Source organism: Macrotis lagotis, chromosome X (assembly GCF_037893015.1).
Source record: "Macrotis lagotis isolate mMagLag1 chromosome X, bilby.v1.9.chrom.fasta, whole genome shotgun sequence".
Classification (NCBI taxonomy): Eukaryota; Metazoa; Chordata; class Mammalia; order Peramelemorphia; family Peramelidae; genus Macrotis; species Macrotis lagotis.
The window spans coordinates 247,721,430-247,744,220 of NC_133666.1; the positions used below are offsets into that span (position 1 = coordinate 247,721,430).

Below are 22,791 nucleotides of genomic sequence, written 5' to 3' on the forward strand. Positions count from 1 at the left end.
ATCCTGGAGTCAGCAGGACCTGAGTTCCAATCCAGTCTCAGATAGTTCCTATCTGCTTGACCCTGGGAAACTTAATTAACCACTGCCTCTCTTAGCTTCCTCCTCTGTAAAGAAGGGATAATAATAATAATAATAATAATACCTACTCCCCAGCTGTTGTAAGGATCAAATGAGATTATATTCAATAAACATCTTATAAATCTTAAAGCATTAGCTATTATTAAATTATTATTTATTATTAAATTTCTGGAATTCGAATAGGTACTCAATCAGTTCAGTGAGGGGAGGAAGCTCCCTCTAGATTTTAAGTTCCTGGAGGACAAAAGACTGTCATTTTTCCATTTTGACATTACCAGCACTCTGCACAGTGCCTACATATAGGAGGTGCTTAATCAATATTTTGTTGAATTGGAGTGAAATGGAGTGGAAATGGAGTGAAATGAAAAACAGGAGTTTTGGAATTATCTAGCAATAGTGAAAAGAACACTGAACTGAGATTCAGAAACCCTGGTTCTGTCTCTTTCTACTTTACCTAAATAGATGGTCTTCAGATTCTTCATTTGTGGAATAAGGGGATTGAACAGAATCTGAAGGAAAAGAAGAATTGAAGGAAAGGGAAAAGGACTTCAGAAGGAGGAGATGGGAAGGATGACACAGTCAGACCTTCACTTTTAGGAAGATCACTTTAAGTGGAGGATGGACTGGAGTGGAAGAGACTTACAGCATGGAGACCAACTAGTAGGCTATTGCAGTAGTCTAGGAGGGAGGTGAAGGGGACCTGTACTAGGATGGTGGCAGTGTCAGAGGAGAAAAGGGAGCAATATTTAAGAGATATTAAGAAGAGAAAATCAACAGACATTGGCAAAAATTGGATATGAGTAGGGGAAGGTATTGAAAAAGTATGGAGAGGCAGCTAGGTGGTGCAGTGGATGGAGTACCAGCCCTGAAGTCAGGAGAACCTGAGTTCAAATCTGGCCTCAGACACTTAATAATTGCCTACTTGTGTGAGCTTGGGCAAGTCACTTAACTGCATTGCCTTAAATAAATAAAAAAAAACTTTTTAAAAAAAGTGTGGAGTTGAGAATGATATCTAGGTTTCAAGTCTGGGTGACAGAGGATGGTGGTACTCTCAATAGTAATAGGAGAGTTCAGAAGAGGGGATAGGTTTTTTTTGGGGGGGGGAATTAATGAGTTCAGTTTCGAACTTGAGTTTAAAATGTTTACTGGTTAGCCAGTTCAAGATGTCTAATTAGCAGATGGAGGTGGGAATCTGGAAGTTAGGAGAAAGGTTAAGATTCGATAAGTAGATTTGATTCATTAGCATAGAGGTGATTGAATCCATGAAACTGATAAAGTTAATTATTATTACCATTATCATTATCATTATCATTAAGTAAACAGTATAGGGGGAAAAGAAGAGAGGGTACAGGACGAAGTCATAGTGTCCAGGTCTAAGAATGTAAGTCTACTCTGTTCTGTTAATACTTGGAATGGCATTTATAATCTTTTAAGAAGGACATTGATAAGCTAGAGGATATCCAAAGTCAGGTAACTAAGGTGATGAAGGAATTTAAGTTCATGCCTTTTGAGCATCAATTGAATGAACTAGTAATGACTAGGTTTGGAAAAGAGAAAGAGAAAAGAGAAAAGAGAAGCTTTGGGAGTGGAGCATGGTAGTTGACTTCAGCTATTTGAAGGGCTGCTTTGTGGAAAGGGTTTAGATTGTGTTTTGTTTCATCCAGAAGGCAGATCCTGAAACAGCAGGTAGAAGTGCAAAGAAGGGGCGGCTAGGTGGCACAGTGGATAAAGCACTGGCCTTGGAATCAGGAGTACCTGAGTTCAAATCCAGCCTCAGACACTTAATAATTACCTAGCTGTGTGACCTTGGGCAAGCCACTTAACCCCATTGCCTTGCAAAAATTTTTTTTAAAAAGTGCAAAGAAGGAGATTTTGATTTGAACGAAGGAAAATTTTCCTAGCAATGAGACCATTCACAAATAGACTCTTTAGGTGGTAGGTTCCCCCTCATTAAAGGAAAGGCTTGATGACCACCTTGGGAATACATTATAAAGAGGAAATGCCAAATTTGTATTTGGAAAAATATTTAACAAAATAAATAAAAATACAACATGTTGATTTATATCAATCACATCCATTTTGTTGTGACCTCATTGGGGTTTTCTTGGCAGAGATAATGCAGTGGTTTGCCATTTTTTTCTCCAACTTATTTTACATATGAGGAAACTGAGGCAAATAGAATTAAGTGGCTTGTCCAGAATCACATAGCTAGTGTCTAAGGTCAAATTTTAATGTTGACTACTGAAACAACAACATTCTATCCATTGCACCATCTAACCATGGTGGTATTCTAAATCCTATGTAGCCTGTAGGTTTGACCCCACTGTTTTAGATGATTATTGGATCAAAAGGTCATAGAACTTAAGCTGAAAGGATAAGCAGTCAATAAACATTTATTAAATGTTTACTTCATGCCAGCAACCTCTGTCAAGCACTGGGACTCAAAGAAAAGCAAAAAAACAAAAATTAAACTCAAAATCCTTACTTCATAAGTAGTTAGCAGTCTAATGGGGGAAGAGATCATGTAAACAACTATGTACCAACAAACAACTTCCAGAACAAATAGAAAATAACAAAGGGAAGATACTACATTAAAGAAGATCAACAAGGAGATCTGTGACACTGGATCAGAGAGGATATGAAAGGGATGTAGGGTGAAAGAAGACTGGAAGGGTGGGAGGAGTGAGGCAGGTTATACAGGGCTTTGAATTGTGGGGGTCTAAAGCTCTCTAATCTGCAAGAAAAATCACTGAAGCAGAACTCCAAGCCAATAGCACTTTGTTAAAGTGCTCACATCCATAGCCCTTCTAATTTGGTAAACTCAGATCTTCCTCTCCATCTAAGATGCCTCCTTTCCCCAGGGTCTTATTTTTATACAATTTGATATCCAAACATACATAAGAGGCATGATAAAGAACAGAATTTTAATTAGTTGGTAGACCTTAATTTTGATTCTCTAGCAGAGCCAGAAATAATGCATCGGCTTGGATGATCACAAAATGGGCAAGGCAGGGGTAATTTCCACTAAGGGAGCATAACATCTTCACCTGTTCATGTTGGACAAGATAGGGTGGTCTGGAAATACAAAAATACATTGGGGGATTTTCCATATTACATAAAGTGTCCCCTCTCATGCCAAGCTTGGGTATAGAATTTGAGCAAAACAAGGCATCTTTATCAGCATTCTTGTGATTGCAAAAATAGTAAACAAGTGGAGAATTCTGATTTAAAGTTTGAGGCTTACTACAAAAATCTGTCTTATCTAATCATCCTTATTTGATTTGTGTAAAATAATAAAAGGATTAATACCATTTGGAAGGGAGTAGGGGTCCAAATGGTTCATTTCTCACAGACTACCAAACAGGATTTTATGTCTGATCTTGGAAGCAAAGGGGAGCCAGGGGATTCCTATCAAGTCAGGGATTGACATGGTCAAGGAACCTCGGAGGTCATCACATCCAATCCCTTCATTTTACCCTTGAGAAAGTTAAGTCACAGAAAGATGAAGGACTTGACCAGTGACACACAGATAGAGCACGACAGAGTTAGGATTCAAACCCAGAACCTGATCACTGTTTTGGCTGGTAGCATCACCTGTGCCTTCCATCTGTGAGCTTCTGGAATTCATTATGATATACCGTGTTGGGCATTTTAAGCCACAGCCTTTGTTATGTCACATATCCATATATTCTCTGAGGGGGTGATGTTGACAATTAGAGTCATGCCCTCACACAAGATACCCTTCACTGTGGTGATCCTATGAAGCTAATATTTCTTCTGTTCTTGGTCTAGATGATCTAAGTCTCTGCCAGCACTGATGTTCTGTGAATCTCTGTTTCAGGCAATATTGAAAAACTCATTGATTCATTTGGAGACAGCTAACTTGGAATTTTCTATAAATCAGAGAGGAACAAGATCTAAGTTGGCTTTTGCTAAGCAATTCTTCTCCATACAATTAGTACAAATTGAGAGAATGAATAATAGTACAAGGGTGGGGAATGTTCCAAATACCTAAAAGATCACACTTTTAAAGTTTTCTTGAGTACTAGAAGCACTGCCTAGCAACAATTCCTCTTTATACCAAATATGAATTATGTATATCTTATATCTTAACACTGATTAAGCACATACTACATGTCATTGTCCTGGACCTTTCTAAAGCAGGGAGCTTGAAGAACTATATTTAGCCTAGTTAAGTACATACTTATAAAGAATAATTCTTTTAAAACATTCAATATTTCAGCAACTCAAACTAACTTCTTAATAAGTCAAAATCAGTTTGTAATTATCCCAATGACACTATATAAAATCCAACCCATGAAGAATAAATACAGTTAGGATGCTGTTATATTATAGTTTAATATATCTATACAGAATCAGACTTACTAGTAATCAACCTGTTTCCCAACACAGAACCATAAACAAAGAGAACTGGGTGGTGAAACTATGTCAAATCTCTATTTAAAAATTCCTGGTAGGGGCACTAGGTGGTGCAGTGAATAAAGCACCAGCCCTCCAGTCAGGAGTACCTGAGTTTAAATCTGGCCTCAGTCACTTAATAATTGCCTAGCCCTGTGGCCTTGGGCAAGCCACTTAACCCCATTGCCTTGCAAAAACTAAAAAAACAAAAACAAAAAACCAAAAATTCCTGGTAGATGGGGCAACTAGGTGGTGCAGTGTATAGAGCATTGGCCCTTAAGTCAGGACAACATGAGTTCAAATCCAGCCTCAGACACTTAATTACCTAGCTGTGTGACCTTGAGTAAGTCACTTAACCCCAGTGCCATAAATTTTTTTTAAGAATCTCTGGGAGAGGGGTAGCTAGGTGGCACAGTGGATAGGGCACTGGCCCTGGAGTCAGAGGATCTGTGTTCAATCGGGTCTCAGACACATAATAATTACCTAGCTGTGTGACCTTGGGCAAGTCACTTAACCCCATTGCCTTGCAAAAACTAAAAAAAAAAGAATCTCTGGGAGAAAATAAAAATCCCTTAAAATATCAGCTAAAATTGGCTTATTCTAGAAGTTGCTAAACTTTTTAGAAAATGGTTTCCTATCCAATTTGATAGGTCATGGTCAGTCACTTAGGATTTATTTAATACCTTCCTCATACTAGTCACTATGGTAAATACTAATCTAACAATAAGTCTGTAAGGGTAGGGGCAGGGGAGCATATTGGTCTTTTAGCAAAAGAAGTAAGAAGAAATTCTGCTGCATTTGCTTTAGGGTTCATTTTGTGGCCATCTGAGACCTTGTCATTCTCTTTCCATGTTGTTCAGTTTTTTAGGGTACATTTTGTGGTTATGCAAGACTTTGTCAATTTCTTTCCATGTTGTAAAGAAAGTCACATAGAAGTGGTAAGTTTTGAGAAGCTCAGGGAATGAGGAAAGAAGGTATGCTTGAACCAACTGGAATAGAAAAGGGTGTTTACAAAGCTTGAGCAGGCCTTGGGAACACTCATAGAATGTATCTGAGAAGTCAAGTCTCCATATGGACCTTCTGCAATGGGAAAGGACGGTATAAGCTTCTGAAATGGAATCCAGAAAATAGCAAGACCACAAAACTAATATTTATTTATTTATTTTGTAGACAGATGAAGAGAAGAGACAAGGGCTACCAGTGGTGATGCCAGTATTTGATCGAAATACTTGTAGCATCCCAAAGTCCCAGATCTCCTTCATTGACTATTTCATAACAGATATGTTTGATGCTTGGGATGGTAAGAAATTTTTTTTCCCTTCAAGAAACACCTGATTAGACTGAGATTTAAATTAATCAGAAAAGAACTGTTAGCTGAAAAGAACTAAAATAGCACAAGAACACAAGGAACCTGGCTCAATTAGTCATTCAACAAAAATTTACTGAGCACATATTTATACACACACATACACATATGTATGTGTGTATATATATATATATATATATATATGTGTGTGTGTGTGTGTATATATATACAGAGAAAGATATTGAGAAATTGTGGGAGATCAGACAAGGTAGTTTTTTGTCTATGAAGGAAGATAATTAAAGGTTTATACTATGGAATATTATCCAAAATGTATAATAGAGAATGTAACACAAAGTACTATGAAAAGTACAAGCAAAAAACTTTGAGAAATCAGAGGGATAGATCACTTAGAGAAGAGAGCATCTGAGAAGGCTTCTTCGAGGTGGTGAAATTTGAGTTTGACCATGAAGGATGAGGATATGAGGAGGATGTAGAGTAAAATAAGACAGGAAAAGGTGGAGGGAGTTCCTTCAAAGAGAGACAATGAGAGAGATAAAGAAGTAGAGGCAATAGCACAAAATTTAGCTTATGAAGTCAGAAAAGGAAAAAATGGAAATATCCAAGAGGAAGAATCAACAGAATCTGGTGATTGATAAGATGTGAGATTGATGGATAAGTCAAAAAATGACTCAAAAGATTTTGAGCCTTTAATAACTGAGAGACATCAAGATTAAAATGTCACACCTACAATGGAACCCAAGTGCAAAAGATGCTTTTAGGTTCCCAGAGTCTAAAAATAATCTATCAGAAATTATTTCTGTTGTGTTGTCATTGCAGCAATTTTTCATGTTTCTAGAGCTTAGTATTAGTCATTAGAAATGCTAGTTTCAGCAAGATTAGGGGAAAAATTGTAAAACTCAAAAATAAGCTCTTTCAAAAAAGAAGAAATGCTAGTTCTAGATCTGGTTGGTAAAGTGTCAAGCAACATTTCTTAATTATGGTCGTGGGTGTAAATGAATATGTGACTTTGCTCATTACTTTAGGAATCTGTATTGAAGGATCTGTTTTTCACATTTAAAATATGAAAAGCTCATCCTAAGTTGTCTAAAAGAGTATTTTCTCTCAAGGAGCAAGAATTAGATAGTTCTGATCTAGGCAGCAGCAGCAACATTGCTCAGTCTCTATTCACCTTCTTTCTCTAGTTTCAATTGGAACCCTCAGATAAAAAGAACATGATGGATTACCATCCTCTTACTACCAGATACTACTTATGATCAAGGGATATTTTGTTCTTATCTTGTAACCAGATTGTTTTAAGCATGTGCACTTCAGTTCCCAAGAATGAGCAAAATAAAGTCTAGTGAATTGACTCTAGGGCCTAAAGAGATAGCATGGCCCTGTAAATGCTTCTCCCCAACCCCCTCCCCCAGCTCAACTTAATACAACAGGTTTCTTTTGATTTTTGTTTATCCCTACAGCATTTGCACATCTCCCAGCTCTGATGCAACATTTGGCTGATAACTACAAACACTGGAAAATGCTGGATGAGTTAAAATGCAAGAGCCTGAGGCTTCCATCTGACAGCTAAAAAGGAAAGGCCACAAAACGAGACCTCTTAATCTACAAGCTACACTGTGAATCACTTAGAATGGAGAAGAGGGACATGTGTATTTCCCTTTAAAGTGAGGCTAACAGCTGTAGATTAAGGACTTAATAGTTAATACTTCCTCCAAAATTGCCCATATTTCCCAGTATTTTATTCCTGGAAAGTTATGTATCTACCACCCAGATGAATAAATGTTCTATTGAACAATCATTTTGAGGCAGGGCAGATACTTTACAAGGTCATTTCCACTGTTGTTGGTTACCCCATTTGTCTGTGCCCTTGTCAGACCTTGTAACAAGGAAGCAAATGGCTATTTTACGTATTCTGTTCACCTGGATGATGAGCAAATATGAGTTAGCGAACCCTCCCCATCTTGTTCTTGAGAAAAGAGTAAATGCCACCATATGACTTGATTAATCCTTGAGTATTCATGTCAATAAACATTATGTTAAGCTTCCCTAGAGGATGGTCACTTCTAAGAAGATCCAGTATAAAATGAACCAAACAAGCTGGGTCCAATGATCTTGGGAGAACCCTGTCAGTTTGATAGTTTTCTTGCTTGGGGTTCCCCTGGCCAGAATAAATATAAGCTCAATCAAAAGTTTTGGTCTAATGATAGCTACATCCAACAGTATCAGGAAATCATATGGTTCTCTTTCCTATAAAAGGGATTCTAATAAAAGCCATCCATAATTGGGGGAGGGAGAAGATGTCTTGCTTTTGGGGATTTATGAACTTCATATATTTCCACCTTATGGAAGCAGCAATGAAACACAACACTGCACGTTATTATACAAAAGCCATTAAATCTAAATATCTGTTCAAGAACTTTTTAAAAAAAAAGTTTGTATACAGTTGCTGTTTAAAGATTTTATTAAATTGATCTACATTTTCTGGGTCCAAGTCCGCAGTGTGCTCTGCTGTATGCTATATGTGACTCTTCTTTTTGCCCACCTACTTGCCTATTGGACAGTGCTCTTTGCTTTTATGATGTAAAAAAAAAAGTTACAAGATATGTAAATATGTTAGAAACCAAGCATATTGCAGGGTGTCATTACCCTTTTAAAATATGAATTGTATGCTAAGAAGCTTCTAAAGCACAAATGCATATTTTTATACATTTCGTTTCTCACAACTTTCTGTGCTTAACATAAATTCAGATTTTGGACTCCTCTTTCCCTTTTCCCAATCAACTCCTCGACATGTATATAAATACTAGCAACCCAGCAAATGGTGTATTTGTTTTTTTTTTCTTTCAAAGGCTGCTCACTCCATGCTGCATTTCTGAGAGGTCTAAGTTGTGACTGAATGCGACTGATGGGGGAGCTGCTTTTTCAAACCATAAAATTTGCAAATGCAAAAGGACCTGGACCAGCTCATATTTGTATGGCAAAGGAAAGCATAGTCAGTAAAAGAAAAAGGGCTTGTTTTGGTAGTCAGATAAAAAAAAAAAAGATGACTGTCGTTTTGCTGCGAACTGATCTACATACTGTGCCAATGTTTTTCTATGTTTTGTACTAACAAATGGAAGCATTCATGAAATTTCCATGCAAAGAAATGCACCTAAGCTCTATTTTTGTTAAAATTGTAATAGCATCTTTGTGGAAGCAGCAGCTACCGCCTTCTGCTCTGTATCATACAGCTGCATTGTGTATATTTGATGAAGTTGTTTTTTGTGAAGTATTTGTAATGGCTTTTCCTACAGCTGAGCCCCATTTCCCTATGGTTGTCTTAATTTGATCTGTTTGGCCTAAATTTTTCCTAGTATCAAGACTTTGGCTTTAGTGTGTTTTTTTATTTGACAGGGATGGCATTTTGAAAACCTGGTCCAAACTTGTTCCAAAGCCAGAGTTCCATTTTCAGGAACTAGTTATGACAAGGTAGGATAGAATTCAGCAGCTTATACAAGGCAAGAACAATCTTTTCTAACCATCTCACTCTCAGGATCATTTATCAGGAAACTGACATTTTCTATATGAAACATTTCATTTAACTCAGTGTTATGTCAAATTGATTTCATATCAACTACAGAATTAATGTGGGAATGTTAAATGCTTTAAGACAGGCAGGTAATAAAGCTCAAACATGGATTTGCTCTTTATCTACCAGTATAATCTGCAGATTTCTGATGAGTTGCTAAGCTCTGAGCTCAATGTTCCATGGAGCCAATTTAACCAAAGCATGTGATTCTGAACTATGTGTATGTCAAATAGAATTGTAAGATTGAGGTCCTTATAGTTGATTTTAAAAAGTGAGTAACTCACTGCCCTCTTCTACTGAATACCTTCCTAACATTATGTGAGGCTTCAAAGGTTCCAGGAGAATTTAGGGAATGTGAGGCTCTCTACTTTTTTGAGAAAACCTACATGCTCTAAATATTAATAAGAGGATGTTTCCCTTCCAGTTCTATTTAGCCTGAACCACATAACACACTCTATGTTTTAGGAGAAGTCCTTTCTGTATCTTAATATCTAAGACTACAATTTACTTGCTTCAGTGTTTGCCTTCCAGGCACAGAAAAAGCCCTGCCTCTCCATCCAGTCAGACCTCAGCCTGCTGAAGGGAGGTAAATAGAGGTGAAGAGTAGGTACCCTTGTAGCCAAAGGGTTTAATTCTGTTACAGAGATATTTCCAGAGGCTCTGTATTTTATCAAGACAAGATTGATAAGATATGTCACTGCGTACTGGTTCCACTACTGTGACAACTATCATATTGTGAATATAAAGTACTCTCAGGAGACCACAGAAGAAAATACATATGGAACATCCACAATTGTTGGCAATACTTTGATTGTCAAAGTTAAAAAGCTCAGTTTTGAACACATGTAATTGAGAAGCCAGAATCATATCCCCTGTCAGAATATACAATTCATCCACTGTAAACTGTTCAGTTCCTATGATATTAGTGCTTCCCTCCCATCCTACTATACTTAAAAAAATTCCACCTCCTGGAAATTAATGTAGAACTAGCTCAATTAATGATCTGTGATCCTGTTCATAAGCCAAGCCAAGCTATCAATCTGTCAGGTCTAAAAATCTACTATTTCATTGAAACCTTAAAAGATAATGTACCAGAGGATAAGATTCATTGCAAAGGATAGATATATATGTATATTATATATATATATATGTATATATAATATACATATATATATGTGTGTGTGTGTGTATATATATATATATATATATATATATACACACACATACATATATATACAAATTTAGGGTACTATTGCTTCCCAAACTCAGCATTTGGGCTCTCTTATTTCACTTTGGGTAATCTTCTATCATACATTCATGTTTTCTACCAGCAATTTAAATTGTTCAGCCATAGAATTTTTTAAAGAGAAAGTTTATGTTTGACCAGTTATAAGTATATCTATAGAGTATATATTCTGGAAATACAAAATTAGCAAATAGGAGCAGTGATTTATCCATTAATTCCTGTGTAATTTAGGGAGAATACCTGATAGCACTGAAGAAACTGCCTTTCATTCATGGAATTATTCAGAATTTATTAAATAAAATCTAGTCAGTAAAGGGTAGATAATTTGTATTTTGAAAACTCAAAGAGTCGAAAGGGTCCTTGAGAATTTATCTAGTGACTTCTGCTTTTAGCTAAGCCCTTCCCAGATAATTCTTTTTAGAACCCTTAAAGATGATTCTATAATTCAATTCAGAGAACATTACTATATTATACCTATATTATTTTAAGCATTGGAAACAAAAAGACAACACGGAAATAGTCCCTTCCCTCAAAGAGTTTACATTTTACACTGGCAAAAAATAAAGTAACCTTGAGATGGTTCCCTGCAGCAAGTAGTGCTCGAATCATTTTCTCCTAAATCATTATCTTTAAGGGATAATTGTCATCTCTTAACAGGAACCCTGACCCTTCTAGCCCCATCCCCATCCCCTCCACCTAAAAAAATAAGTCTGCTTGTAAGCACTATGAAAGCATTTGTTTCAGAAAGATCCAGAGAAAGAGTGACCAAGTCCAGGCAGAGTATCACCAAGTAGTCAAGTCTGAAATGAAATGTGAGCCTCACTGATTAGAGTACATCCTTCCTAAGGTTCAATTCTGCCTTTTCCCTCCAGAGTTCTGCTGAAAGTTCTGTTTATAAATAATTAGTCATTCATTAATGCTGAAGGGAGCTAATCTTTACCTATGTTAGGATTCTGAGTAAAACCAAAACTGACATCATCTTTGCCAAATACTAGCTATGGTATCTTCCAGGCTCATATTTCTAATCTGGAAGCTGAAGTTGTTGAAGGGCTCCTTCCAAACCTAAAATTATAGGTAACTATTTAAGATAACTATTCTGGTAATTATCAAAGCTAAAAACTGATTCAAACAAAAGGAAAAATCATTTGAAGAGTTCAGTTAAAGATCTGAATATAGGTTTCTTACTTCCAGATAAAGAAATAATGTATAAATTGGCAGAAAAATACCCTTTGAGAAAAGAGATTAATGCAAATAGTGAGATGTATATTATTGAATTACCTTTATTAAAACATTTTCCCTCAGTCATTTAATCTTACTTTAAAATAATTTAAAAGTTAATCTTATCCAGCTTTTTAAATGTGTGGACTCCAAGTTCCCTCCCTCACTCCTAGTTCAGAAAAAATTTATTAGGGATAAGAGGTAATCTAATGCCATGGCAATTAGACTAAAATATATGATGACAATATTATTAAATATTAGTAATCATTGAATAAATGAAGCCTTTTTTCAATATTCATTTCTGAGTCATGTTAAAATGAATAATGGGAGCCTCTGTCCTTCATTCATTAATGACTAGTTAGTTGAATCTTGAGCGATCAGCAGTAATTCCCTTGCCTCAAATAGCTATGCTTCTTACCAATTCAGCTTTCTGTCCTAAAACATCTGGGGGGGGGGGGGGCAGCTGCTGTTCCAGTACCAATCAAGTCAGTAACAGTTTATGTCAGTTCACACTAGGAAATAGCATGAGAAATTTTTTTCAGCTCAATTTCAATTCAGGTTAAAATGAACTCTTTAGAATAATGCTTTGGGTTAAATTCAATGGAATTGAGTAAGAAAAAAACACAAACCTACACACAGAATCCCAATTGGTTTCATGTTCATTTGGATTTTAGAGACTGAAGAAAATAGAATTTAATTTAAATATTCAAACCCAGTTGTCAAAAGGAAAAACAAAACTTCTATGCTCCAATATTTTTTTTAAGTTTCAAATGCACATAACACATTCAAGATAGCCCTAACAGAGTACTGATGAACTTAGAGACAATATGCTGAGATGTAAGGCAGAGTCCCCTGGTTTCTCCCAACCCTTCTGAGCCAGCAGAATCTGTCAACAGCTGAAAGTGATCTCTAAGATCTCTTCCAGGTCTACAAAGCCCAATTCCACTCCAGCTTAATAATTCAAGTCTGAAAGAAGAAACTCAAATTACAAAAGCCTGTCAGAATGATCTCAAGCTAAAATCACTGTGTCTGACAAAGGTAGACCAAATCTCTGGGTATCCCAAGGTTCAACATCGGGCTTTCAAATTCACCAAGTTGTCATTTAAAAATTATCAATACAGGGGAGCCTAGGTGGCACAGTGGATAGAGCACTGGCCCTGGAGTCAGGAGTACCTGACAAATCCAGCCTCAGACACTTAATAATTACTTAGCTGTGTGGCCTTGGGCAAGCCACTTAACCCCATTACCTTGCAAAAACTAAAAGAAAAAAATTATTAATATATATTAAATTCCCTAAAGACAAATCCACAGGATTCTAGATTCTGGCAGGGACTACAATATCCAACTCATCAGTGTCCTTCAATTTACAGATGAGGAAATAAAGTCCCAAAAAGATTCCGTCTGCCCCCCCCAAGGTCTCATGGACAATAAAAAGCAAGAACAGGAATAAGAAATCAGGTTCTCTAACTCCAAGTCCAGTCAGTGCCTGCTAGTTTATATTCTTGTAAAGGGCAAACCTTGGGGGCAGCTTAGACAGCACAGTGGATAGAATGTCAAGCTTGGAGTCAGGAAGACTTGAATACAAGTCTGACCTTCGACACTTACAAGTTATGTGACCCTGGGCAAATCACTTAACCCTATTTGCCTTAATCCACTGGAGAAGGAAGTGGCAAACCTCTCTGGTATCTTTGCCAAGAAAATCCCATACAGGGTCACAAAGAGTTAGACACATGTGAGCAACAATAAGAAAAATGCCAATCTATAGAGGAAAGCTGGACATGTTTTGGATGGCAAGATTATTTTTGCTCTAAAAGATCACTCCCACAAAATAGTTTATAAGTCGAAAAATAAAAATTTACAATATGTTAATTTCTTTTCTTTTTCTTTTCATAAGAAATAATATTTTTTATAAAGAGCAGATTAGATGATCTCTAAGGTCCCTTCCAGTTCTAAATCTTATGATCCTATGGATTAATAGTTAAAAAAATAAACATTCCTTTTTTAGGGCTATTTCACCTTCAAATTTTAGAAGAATAGTGACAAAAAGTCATGTGAACAGTACTTAGTTTACAAAGCACTTACTTCATAAAACCCCTGTAAGATGGGTAGTATAAGTACTGTTCTCTATCCCCAGTTTAAGGTAACAGGAAGTGTCTAAGGCAGGAGCAGGATCCAGATCTCCTGTCTCTAAAGCCAGTGCTTGTCCCACTAGACCACATTGGTTTTCAACTTCCCTAAATGGTTAAAAAGATACAAAGAAATATGCTAGTTATTCCCTTTTCATCTCCTGTCCCTGTAATGAAAGGAAATTTCAGCAGGGATAAATTATACAAAGAAGTTCAGAAGAGTTTAATTCAATCCATTACTCTTTAAATTTAAATCCATGTACTCTTGTGGGTGGATGTTTTCCTACAATTTTAGGTTTGTGAAATTCATCTAAGGAATTCAGTTTTTTTAAATTCAGAAAAGCCTCTTTAGTGATTCCAGTGTGATCACAACAGAGTTGCAGGAGGACTACATCCACCTCTCAGGAGGATAGGAAAACATTCTCCTTTTCTCTCTCTCTCTGGGTATCCCAAGGTATCCCTCTCTCCACCTCCCACCTCCCCCCAACCCCTCACCTAACACACACACACACACACACACACACACACACACACTCTCTCTCTCTCTCTCTCTCTCTCTGTATACATATATATTCACTCTTTATGGGTTCAGAGAATACAGATTGTGCAACAAAAACAGAGCTTTATGCACCAGTTTGGGGAAAAAAATTTTAAAATTTTGTAAAAGATGAATATATTAACAATTTTCCAGATATCTCTTAAAATTCTTCTTAACCTATATTTGATATTCAGGATTCATACACATGAATGCCTTATACAGCAAAACTAGATACTGAGGTTCAAATCACCATCATCCTCTAATTTCTGAAATAATCTTAAACTGCGTAATGCTGACTCTCGCTCTCCATTTTTCCATAAAATAATGAGGTGATCAGCAGAGCATGTCACTAGTCCATGGTCTTCAAAGTATAAGAACATCTGTAATGAAAACGAAAATCACCAATTATTGCATATGATACTAGGGAAGGAGAATTTCACTCAACATACATTTTTATTAAGCACATACTGTGTACTAAGTGCTAGGGAAAATACAAAGTTTAGAAAATTCACAGTGCCTGCCTTCATGGAGCTTCCAGGGAAAAGAGGTTAAAAGGAGAAAGATAGCCTTCTATTTATCATAAATATTTTTAAAAGAATGTATTTCTCATCTTTAAGGGTCATCCATCACTTTGGATATGAAAGAAGTCAGCTTCATTTTTAAGCATTATTTTCATTTTTACATGTGGACAATGCACATTCCTCTCTATCACCATATCTTCTCTATTAACTGGGACTCTAAAGACATTTATATTTCAGTGACATTTGATGTTCATAATTATGAACTTTAGCTACTGCAAGATTCTGAAAGCTTTTCTGATATAAAAGATTAGACTGTGTTCACTATGGTTTTAGTATCTGATCATCTTTTAATTCTTCACAAGTTGTTAAAAAAAATGTATTGCCAAACAGAGGTCTAACTAGATTTGCTTTAATGACTAGATAAGGATCACTTGTGATTAACCCATTGTTTTTGTACAAATGGCTGCTGCTAAACTGCTTGAAAAGTCTGTTCTCTTAAATGAATAAAAGCTACCTCTACAAGTCTGTTGTCATTATTTAATAAGAAACACTCACTCCAGTGGATCAGCGGCTGCATTAATTTGAATGTTTCCTACAAAAATGCAGAATGCAAAACATTCCTGTCTACCTGCCCATCCATGATAAGGGACCCTCAACTGGAAATTTCAATCAGTTCACTATAGGGGAGGTCAACCCAACATGCCAAAGACATTCTTCACTTTCTCCTAACAATATGAGGAGATGAGTGGGGAAGTAACTTTTCTATCGCACATTTCCCCAGAAGCATCTTTTATTCTGGTTCTTTGTTATATTTCAGCCTCACTCATACCCACTATGAAAGCCTTCCATCTCACCATTGCCTTCTGGGCAATGCTCATTTTCAGTTCTCCAGAAACTGCTGTGTTCCATATCTTTAACCACCCTTGAGACCAGCCTTTGCCCATGTAATCATGAATTCCAAATACAAGAAGCTAATTGTAAATGAAATCATTTAGATCCTGAGGTCTTGGAGGAAGAGCACAAATCCTAGACATGGAATAATACCTTTTGTTCATATCAAACTCTCTATAAGCCTAATCTTATAATAGGCTTCTCTTATCAGACCTCTTTAAAAGGAGGAAAGGAAAGCTTGGAGAAGTGAGTGATTTGCCCAAACTCATATGGTTAATGGAGGGCTGAGCTGACTCTGATTCCAGAACCAATTCTCTTCCCTGGACCCTTCCTGTGTCAGGAAATCAGCCAGGCAACAAGTAGTTATTTGGTGCTTTCTATAAGCCAAGCACTCTGCTACGTACTAGAGATACAAAGTAAGGCAAAAGCATGATCCAGGAGTTGATTTCAATGGGGAAGGCAACTAAGTACACACAAGAGACATACAGTAGAAAGGGGAAAAGCAATCTCAAAGGGAAGATACTAGGAGGAGTGAGGAGAAGAGAAAGTGAAGAGGACCTGGAAAGGCTGCTGACAAAAGAAGGAAATGGAGCAGAATCTTAGAGACAGTGAAGAGCTGGAGGTGATGAGGGAGGCATGGGGAAAAGCTAGTACAAAAGCACCAAGACGAGAGTGTGTGTAAGGAAGGGCAAGCAGCTGGTCAGTGTGACTGGACTGAAGAGTGACCAGGGGAGAGTGGAGTCTGAGATGACTAGAGAAGAAGGCCAAGTCAGGCAGTGAAGGTCTTTATAAGTCAAACAGAAACTTTTGACTGACTCCTGCTGACTTCATATCTAAAGAGGATCCATCCCCAATCCATGCTTACAATTAGACAAAAGATGTGTGTTCAAATCTCATTTCTGTCCCTAATTACCTTGTATGACCTAAGCAAGTTATTCTACCTATCTGTGCCTCAGTTTCCTCATCTGTAAAGTGAGGGAAAAGGACTATATGTCCTCTGATGCCCCTACCATCTCTTGCTCTTCTCAATTTAGTGAGCTCTGTGACTTTTGGCAAATAACTATATCCTCTGGGCATCAGGTCCCCATCTATAAATGACAGGATTTTTGTTGTTGTTGATCATTGCTTCCATTTGGTCTTCTTGGCAAAAATATTGGAATGAGTCACCATTTCCTTCTCTAGCTCATTTTACAGATGAGGAAACTGAGGGATCTGCCTAAGGTCACACTGCTAGTAAGGCCAGATCTGAACTCTGGTAATCCTGACTCCAGGACCTGACACCTAATCCTATCCCAATAACAGGATTACACTAGATGAGCTCTATAGTGCTCTAGTTCTCATACTCTTCCTGGTTACTCCCATTCACAATCACCTTCCTGTTCTAAAATCATCTAGTACTTTTGTCTGTGCCACTTATTTGACACAGCATATATATTTTATATCAATCTTTCTAATATCCTGTCTTCTCACCTAGATTGTGAGTTCTCTGGTGTAAAGGTCCTATTTTATGCCTTTCTGTGTCCCTAGTATAGAATATGTCTTACACACAGGAGATGTTCTGTCAAGCCTTTGTTGATAATGATGATAGATTAACTAGCATCATGAAAGTTAATACACCTTCAGGATGTGAGCTGTTCCTTGCCAAGTCTGACAAAGGGGGATAAAGGATCAAACCCAATAATTAATGCTGCACTAACACCCCTTTTGTCAATGTTCATGACTCTTTGTTTGAACTAAGATATTCTGGCACCAATGCAATGAATACTATCATTTGGTCCATCAGTCCATGTGTCTTGGAGAGGCATTTCATATGGACAACATGCCAGAAATAGAATTGAAGGAGGAAAAAAAAAGGTGAATTGTCTTTAGAAACTGTCCACAACACTTTCAAAGATCCCAAACTGCTCCTTGAAGCAAAAATCCAACTTTTAACACTAATGTTCTTCCAGAAATGCAACATGGTAGTTCATCATGGAAGAAGCAGAACTGCAGGTATCCGAACGTAGCCAGGCTGTTCACAGGAAGTTCTTAAATACATGCCCCATATCAGTCACCATGCCAAGGTTGAGGGAAACAAAGAAAAGGAGAGTCCCTCCCTTGAGGAGCTCGCAATTGAATGGAGGAAACAACACGCAAACAATATAGATAGATAGATGATAGATAGATAGACAGATAGATGATAGATAGATGATAGATAGATAGATAGATAGATAGATAGATAGATAGATAGATAGATAGATAGATAGATATGTATATATAGAAGGCTGTGAGGAAGACTGGGAAAGTCGGGAGGCAGAGCCGAAGGAGGAGAGCACTCTAGGTAGAGGGAAAATTTGGGAGGCAAGAATCAGTGGTAGAGTCCTGGTGAAAGATGACTGCAAGGGTGGCTCAGGGAAGAAGAGGGGCAGGTCATGAAGGGGGTGGTGGACATGATCAGGCATGTTCTTTAGAAATCTTTCTTTGGGGTTGAATGGAGGGGGACTTAAGGCAGGCAGATTCCGCCACAGGCTACTGCAGGTGGGGGCCTGCACCAAGAAGGTGGCAGTATCAGAAGAAAAAGAAAAGTATTTGAGATATTATAAAGGTGAGATCAATAGACCTTGGCAATAGTTTGGATACAAATGGTGAGAGCTAGTGAGGAATGGAGGATGACACATAGGTTGCTAGGTTTCTAACCAGGGTAACTGGAAAGATGTACAAGGGAAGTGCAAAAGAGAGGAGTTTCTGGGAGTAAAATTATGGTTTTGTATTTGTATATGCTGAGTTTTAGATGTCTATAGAACATCCAGTTTGAGATGTCTAAGCATCTAGAGATGTGATTTGTAGGTCAGCAGAGAGCTCAGAGCTAGACAAGAAGGTCTGTGAATCATCAGGATAGATAAATGGTAATTGAATTCATGTAGTGAATGAGAACCAAGTGAAATAAGTTGGAGGGGATAGAGAAGAGGGCCCAGGCCCTAAAAAGCAAAAGAAAAAATTCATGGTAGGCATAAGTTGACTGTAGCACTGATAACATGAATTCAAAAAAAGTAGTTTAAAAGATATCATCAGAAGTATACAATTATAAAAGGAGGTGAACTAGTTATATAGCAAAAACAAGGGTCAATAAATGGAGGGGACAGCCTAAGAGTCAGATTGCTATTGGTCAGTCAACAAGCATATAGAGTTTATTATGCTCTTTCAGTTATGCTGGGTAAAGGAGATCAAAGGGGAGAAATGATGTTTAAAAAAACCCAGAGGAAGGACTCTAGGACACTGCTCTTTTTGAAGGGCAATTTATAAGGGGGAGGGTTGATGTGTGTCCTTTATTTTAGAAAAAGTCTGAGATATTAGGGAGGTGATGCCATGACAGGCACATGAATTGGATTTGAGTGAGGGGTATGTTGTGCTAAGTCACCAGCCTCACTTTCTTCTCTGAAGCCATCAGGGTTTAGTAGTCAGATATGAATTAAGATAACTGGAGATGGTCCTGGATACCAGGCAATCAAGATTAAGTGATTTGCCCAGGGTCACATAGCTAGATAGTGTCAAATGTCTGAGGCTGGATTCGAACTCAGTTATCTTAACTCCAAAGCCAGTGCTCTATCCACTGTGCCACCTTAGCTGCCTAGCTAGCTAGAACACATAGAGCAAGGATCACACAAGATTAGAAGGCATGATTAGGGTCTCAAATATATTTAATTACTGAAATGGTAAATTATCTTATTTGAATTTCCTAAAATGGGAATTTTGTGATATATTTCTCTGTCAATATTTTCACAAATATAAATAATTACAACCAAGATACAAGATAAACAATAAGTTTGGAAAGTGTAGTTAGTGGAAAAAGCAATGGGATCGGAAGACATGGGTTTGAATTCAAGCTCTGCTGCTTGTATGCTTGTCATTGTAAACCCCTCAGGGCCAGTTTCCTCATTTGGAAAAATGAAGAGATTAGACTAGAATTTCTAAAGTCCTTTCTATCCCTGATACTCTCATCATTCAAAATATGATCTAAATGGTTCCTATTCAATTTAGGAGCTGAAAAGTTATTGCAAATTGAAGAAGATCATAAGAAAGTTCCTTTGTTCCAAACACTAGCATTGTAGGTTCTAGCTCCCTCTTCCAACTCCATTAGCTTTGTCTTAATATCTGGCACAATACAACTAGTCTTCATTCAGTGAGTGGATCAGCCAAAAAGCATTTACTAAGCCCCCCCCCACAAATTAAACCCTGGGAATACAAACAAAGGCAAAAGCAGAATAAAAAGGCATCCCATATAGACACAACTGCATTTCTAAAGTCTGAATTTTGAACTGGATTACTTGAAGGTCAAATACTGACTGTGCACACACTGCTAACCTAGTACTTTGGATGTTGTTCAAAGTCTTCAGATGAGTAGCCAAAGGCTGAGGGAAAATGAAACAGGGATCTTTACTGGACAGTATAAAAACAGATAAAAGAGAAAAGCAAGAACTGTATATCAGATCATAGGATCAAAGATTTAGAACAGAAAGAGACTTTGGGTCATTTAATCCAACTTTCTCACTCTACAGATGAGCATTAACTTTACCACTAAGGCCTCTCTATTTCTTCTTCCCTTTCTTACCAACAACAAGCATACCTCTACAGAAGATGAGTGTCCAATTAAATCACCAATAAGTTCCAAGGAACACATAGTGCCATTTTCTTGTGGCTTTTTAATGGCTTGGTTTGATGGTTTGTTCACCCTTCCAAATCCCCACATGTTGAAAAATCCTAGAAAGACAGAAAATCATTATAGCCTGCCAGCAGAATCTTTGTAACTGGCAATGCATACATAAGTCTGTAGTAACATGAGATGGGAATAACAAAAAATGTAACTACAACAATGCTCATTGTTTTTAAACCAGTTAGCTGTCTTGTTTGCTGCCCTCAATACGCCCCCTCGTGGCAATGGAAAAGAGAAGGAGAGAGGAAAGAAAGAAAAGACCGGGAGAACAATCCATAGATTAGATAATCAATCAAATAATCAAAAATTGGCTGTATACCAATTATAGACAAAAGGTGAAGGGAAGGTCATTTAGGCACTGGGTTTATATCAGAGACATTTTCTATAACCTTCAAGAAATCTATGATTGGCCACAAAATTGGAGAAAAACTAACTTGAATAAAGAGGTCACATTCATATTATGTATAAACCAAACTCAGAAAAAGATCTGTAGAGTAAACCAATTACCCAGCAAAAACTGCAAGGACAGAGAAGCTTCCAATTCCTTTATCAACCATTTTTCAGATCAATCACTGAAATGTTCAAATCCTCCCAGGCTTTTGTTTTCACATCGGAAACATGAGGGCCTGTTGGAGAGCCTATTAGCCAGTAGCATTTGAGCCTTCATCAAGTGCAATTTAAAAAGATACTAAAATAAATAATAATTGGATTCATAAATGAGGGGGGGCAGTTAAGGAATATTTTGGATTTAACATCCAAAAGCAAAATATACATATATGTATATATATATACATATATGTATGTGTGTGTGTGTGTATACATATATATATACCAATTAGAATTACATGTACTAAAGTGACTAATCATTATTGGCCCTGACTTTCAGAAAGTAAAGTTTGCTCGCACAACACAGGGAAATTCTGGTTGATTTGCATTAGGTAGGATAAACACAATGAAGTAGTTACTATATAAAGAAACATTAAGTTAGAAATCAAAAGATTTTTCAACTACTACTTTGAAGGTAACAGCTTCAACTGCAACCAATATATTTATTTCTTCTTTTAAAATGTATTTTGAGTACAGCTTACTTATTTTAGCTTCATATGGTTACTAACAAACTACTTCATTTTTCTGTTTCATATTTTAAAAAGAAATGGTAAAAAACCTTCCTCTTTGGAGAAGCACAGACCTGTTGGCACAGGTTCAGCTGTCAGCTGCTGTTTCTCCCGTAACTCCCAAATGCGAACACTGCCATCTTCTGAACAAGAGATTAACTGCCTGTCAGAACAAAGAGTCCATGATAGTCGGAGCACCACTGGGGCAATTCAATGCAGGGCAGAGAGTCCTTATAAAGAAATGTCAGCAGTATCTCTGGTGATGTTCCTGTTCACTTCTGAGTGGATACTTTGAAAAAAAATCACTTAACACATATTTCCAAAGAGAAATAAGTATCATACTAACATTTTAAATGTTTCAGCATTAGATGATACACACACAAACTCACTCTCTCTCTCTCTTGCTCTCTCCAATAAACTGGAAAATCAGAAGAAAACAGCCTTGGAGTACTCACTAGATAACCTAAACTCCACAAGCTTCCACTTTGAATATAACAGCTAAAAAACAAGCATGACTTTATTATGGACAAGAAATGTGACAAATATATATTTTGGGTGCCTCTCCTAAAAATCTTTTTTAAGTATCCAAGAGCTTAGTAACTTCTCATTCTCTGAAATTAGGAGATACAATGAGATTGTATAATCATTTTTAACCAAGCTCCTAGTATATTGAATTATATTATTCAAAAGGTCTTGTAGAAAGAAATGATGTGACAGTCTTCACTGCCAAAAGAATACAATCTGTCAAGCCTGGAAACAAGGAAATTTGCTCCCCACAAAATCACGCTGGTCCCTGGGCATCCTGTGTTTCTTTCACATGTCATACCTGTTTGGAAGTTTGGCAATGTGTAGGATAGTGGAGTCATGTGCAGTTTTCTGGAAGGCAATCACACGCTTCATTTGAAGGTTATACACGTATAAGCCCCTTCCAACAGCAGCAAACAAATACTAGGCACAAAAAAAATAGTGCAAGAAACACAGATTTCAAAAATAGATATAAAACTAGAAGTGTTATCTCTCTTTTCCCTAACCTTGGCCTTTCAACCCATATTTTTGT

At 37.1% G+C, this 22,791-nt stretch overlaps 2 protein-coding genes across 5 annotated transcripts in view; one reads left to right on the top strand and one right to left on the bottom strand.

Moving 5' to 3' along the window:
- The window catches only part of PDE8B (phosphodiesterase 8B), a 312,928-nt gene extending 302,361 nt beyond the window's left edge, over positions 1 to 10,567 (top strand). For both annotated transcript variants that reach the window (XM_074202145.1, XM_074202146.1), the window contains 2 exons: positions 5,668 to 5,797; positions 7,282 to 10,567. In XM_074202145.1, coding sequence (XP_074058246.1) covers positions 5,668 to 5,797; positions 7,282 to 7,391 — 240 coding nt within the window. In that variant the 3' untranslated portion in view covers positions 7,392 to 10,567. The remainder of the gene's footprint in view (positions 1 to 5,667; positions 5,798 to 7,281) is intronic.
- A 3,919-nt stretch (positions 10,568 to 14,486) lies between these two features.
- WDR41 (WD repeat domain 41) overlaps positions 14,487 to 22,791 on the bottom strand; it is a 69,803-nt gene continuing 61,498 nt past the window's right edge. The window contains exons 10-13 of one of the 3 annotated variants that reach the window (XM_074202148.1): positions 22,561 to 22,682; positions 21,809 to 21,897; positions 20,533 to 20,666; positions 14,487 to 14,897 (exon numbers count right to left, since the gene is read on the bottom strand). In XM_074202148.1, coding sequence (XP_074058249.1) covers positions 14,745 to 14,897; positions 20,533 to 20,666; positions 21,809 to 21,897; positions 22,561 to 22,682 — 498 coding nt within the window. In that variant the 3' untranslated portion in view covers positions 14,487 to 14,744. The remainder of the gene's footprint in view (positions 14,898 to 20,532; positions 20,667 to 21,808; positions 21,898 to 22,560; positions 22,683 to 22,791) is intronic. The other 2 variants (XM_074202149.1, XM_074202147.1) reach the window with 2 other exon arrangements.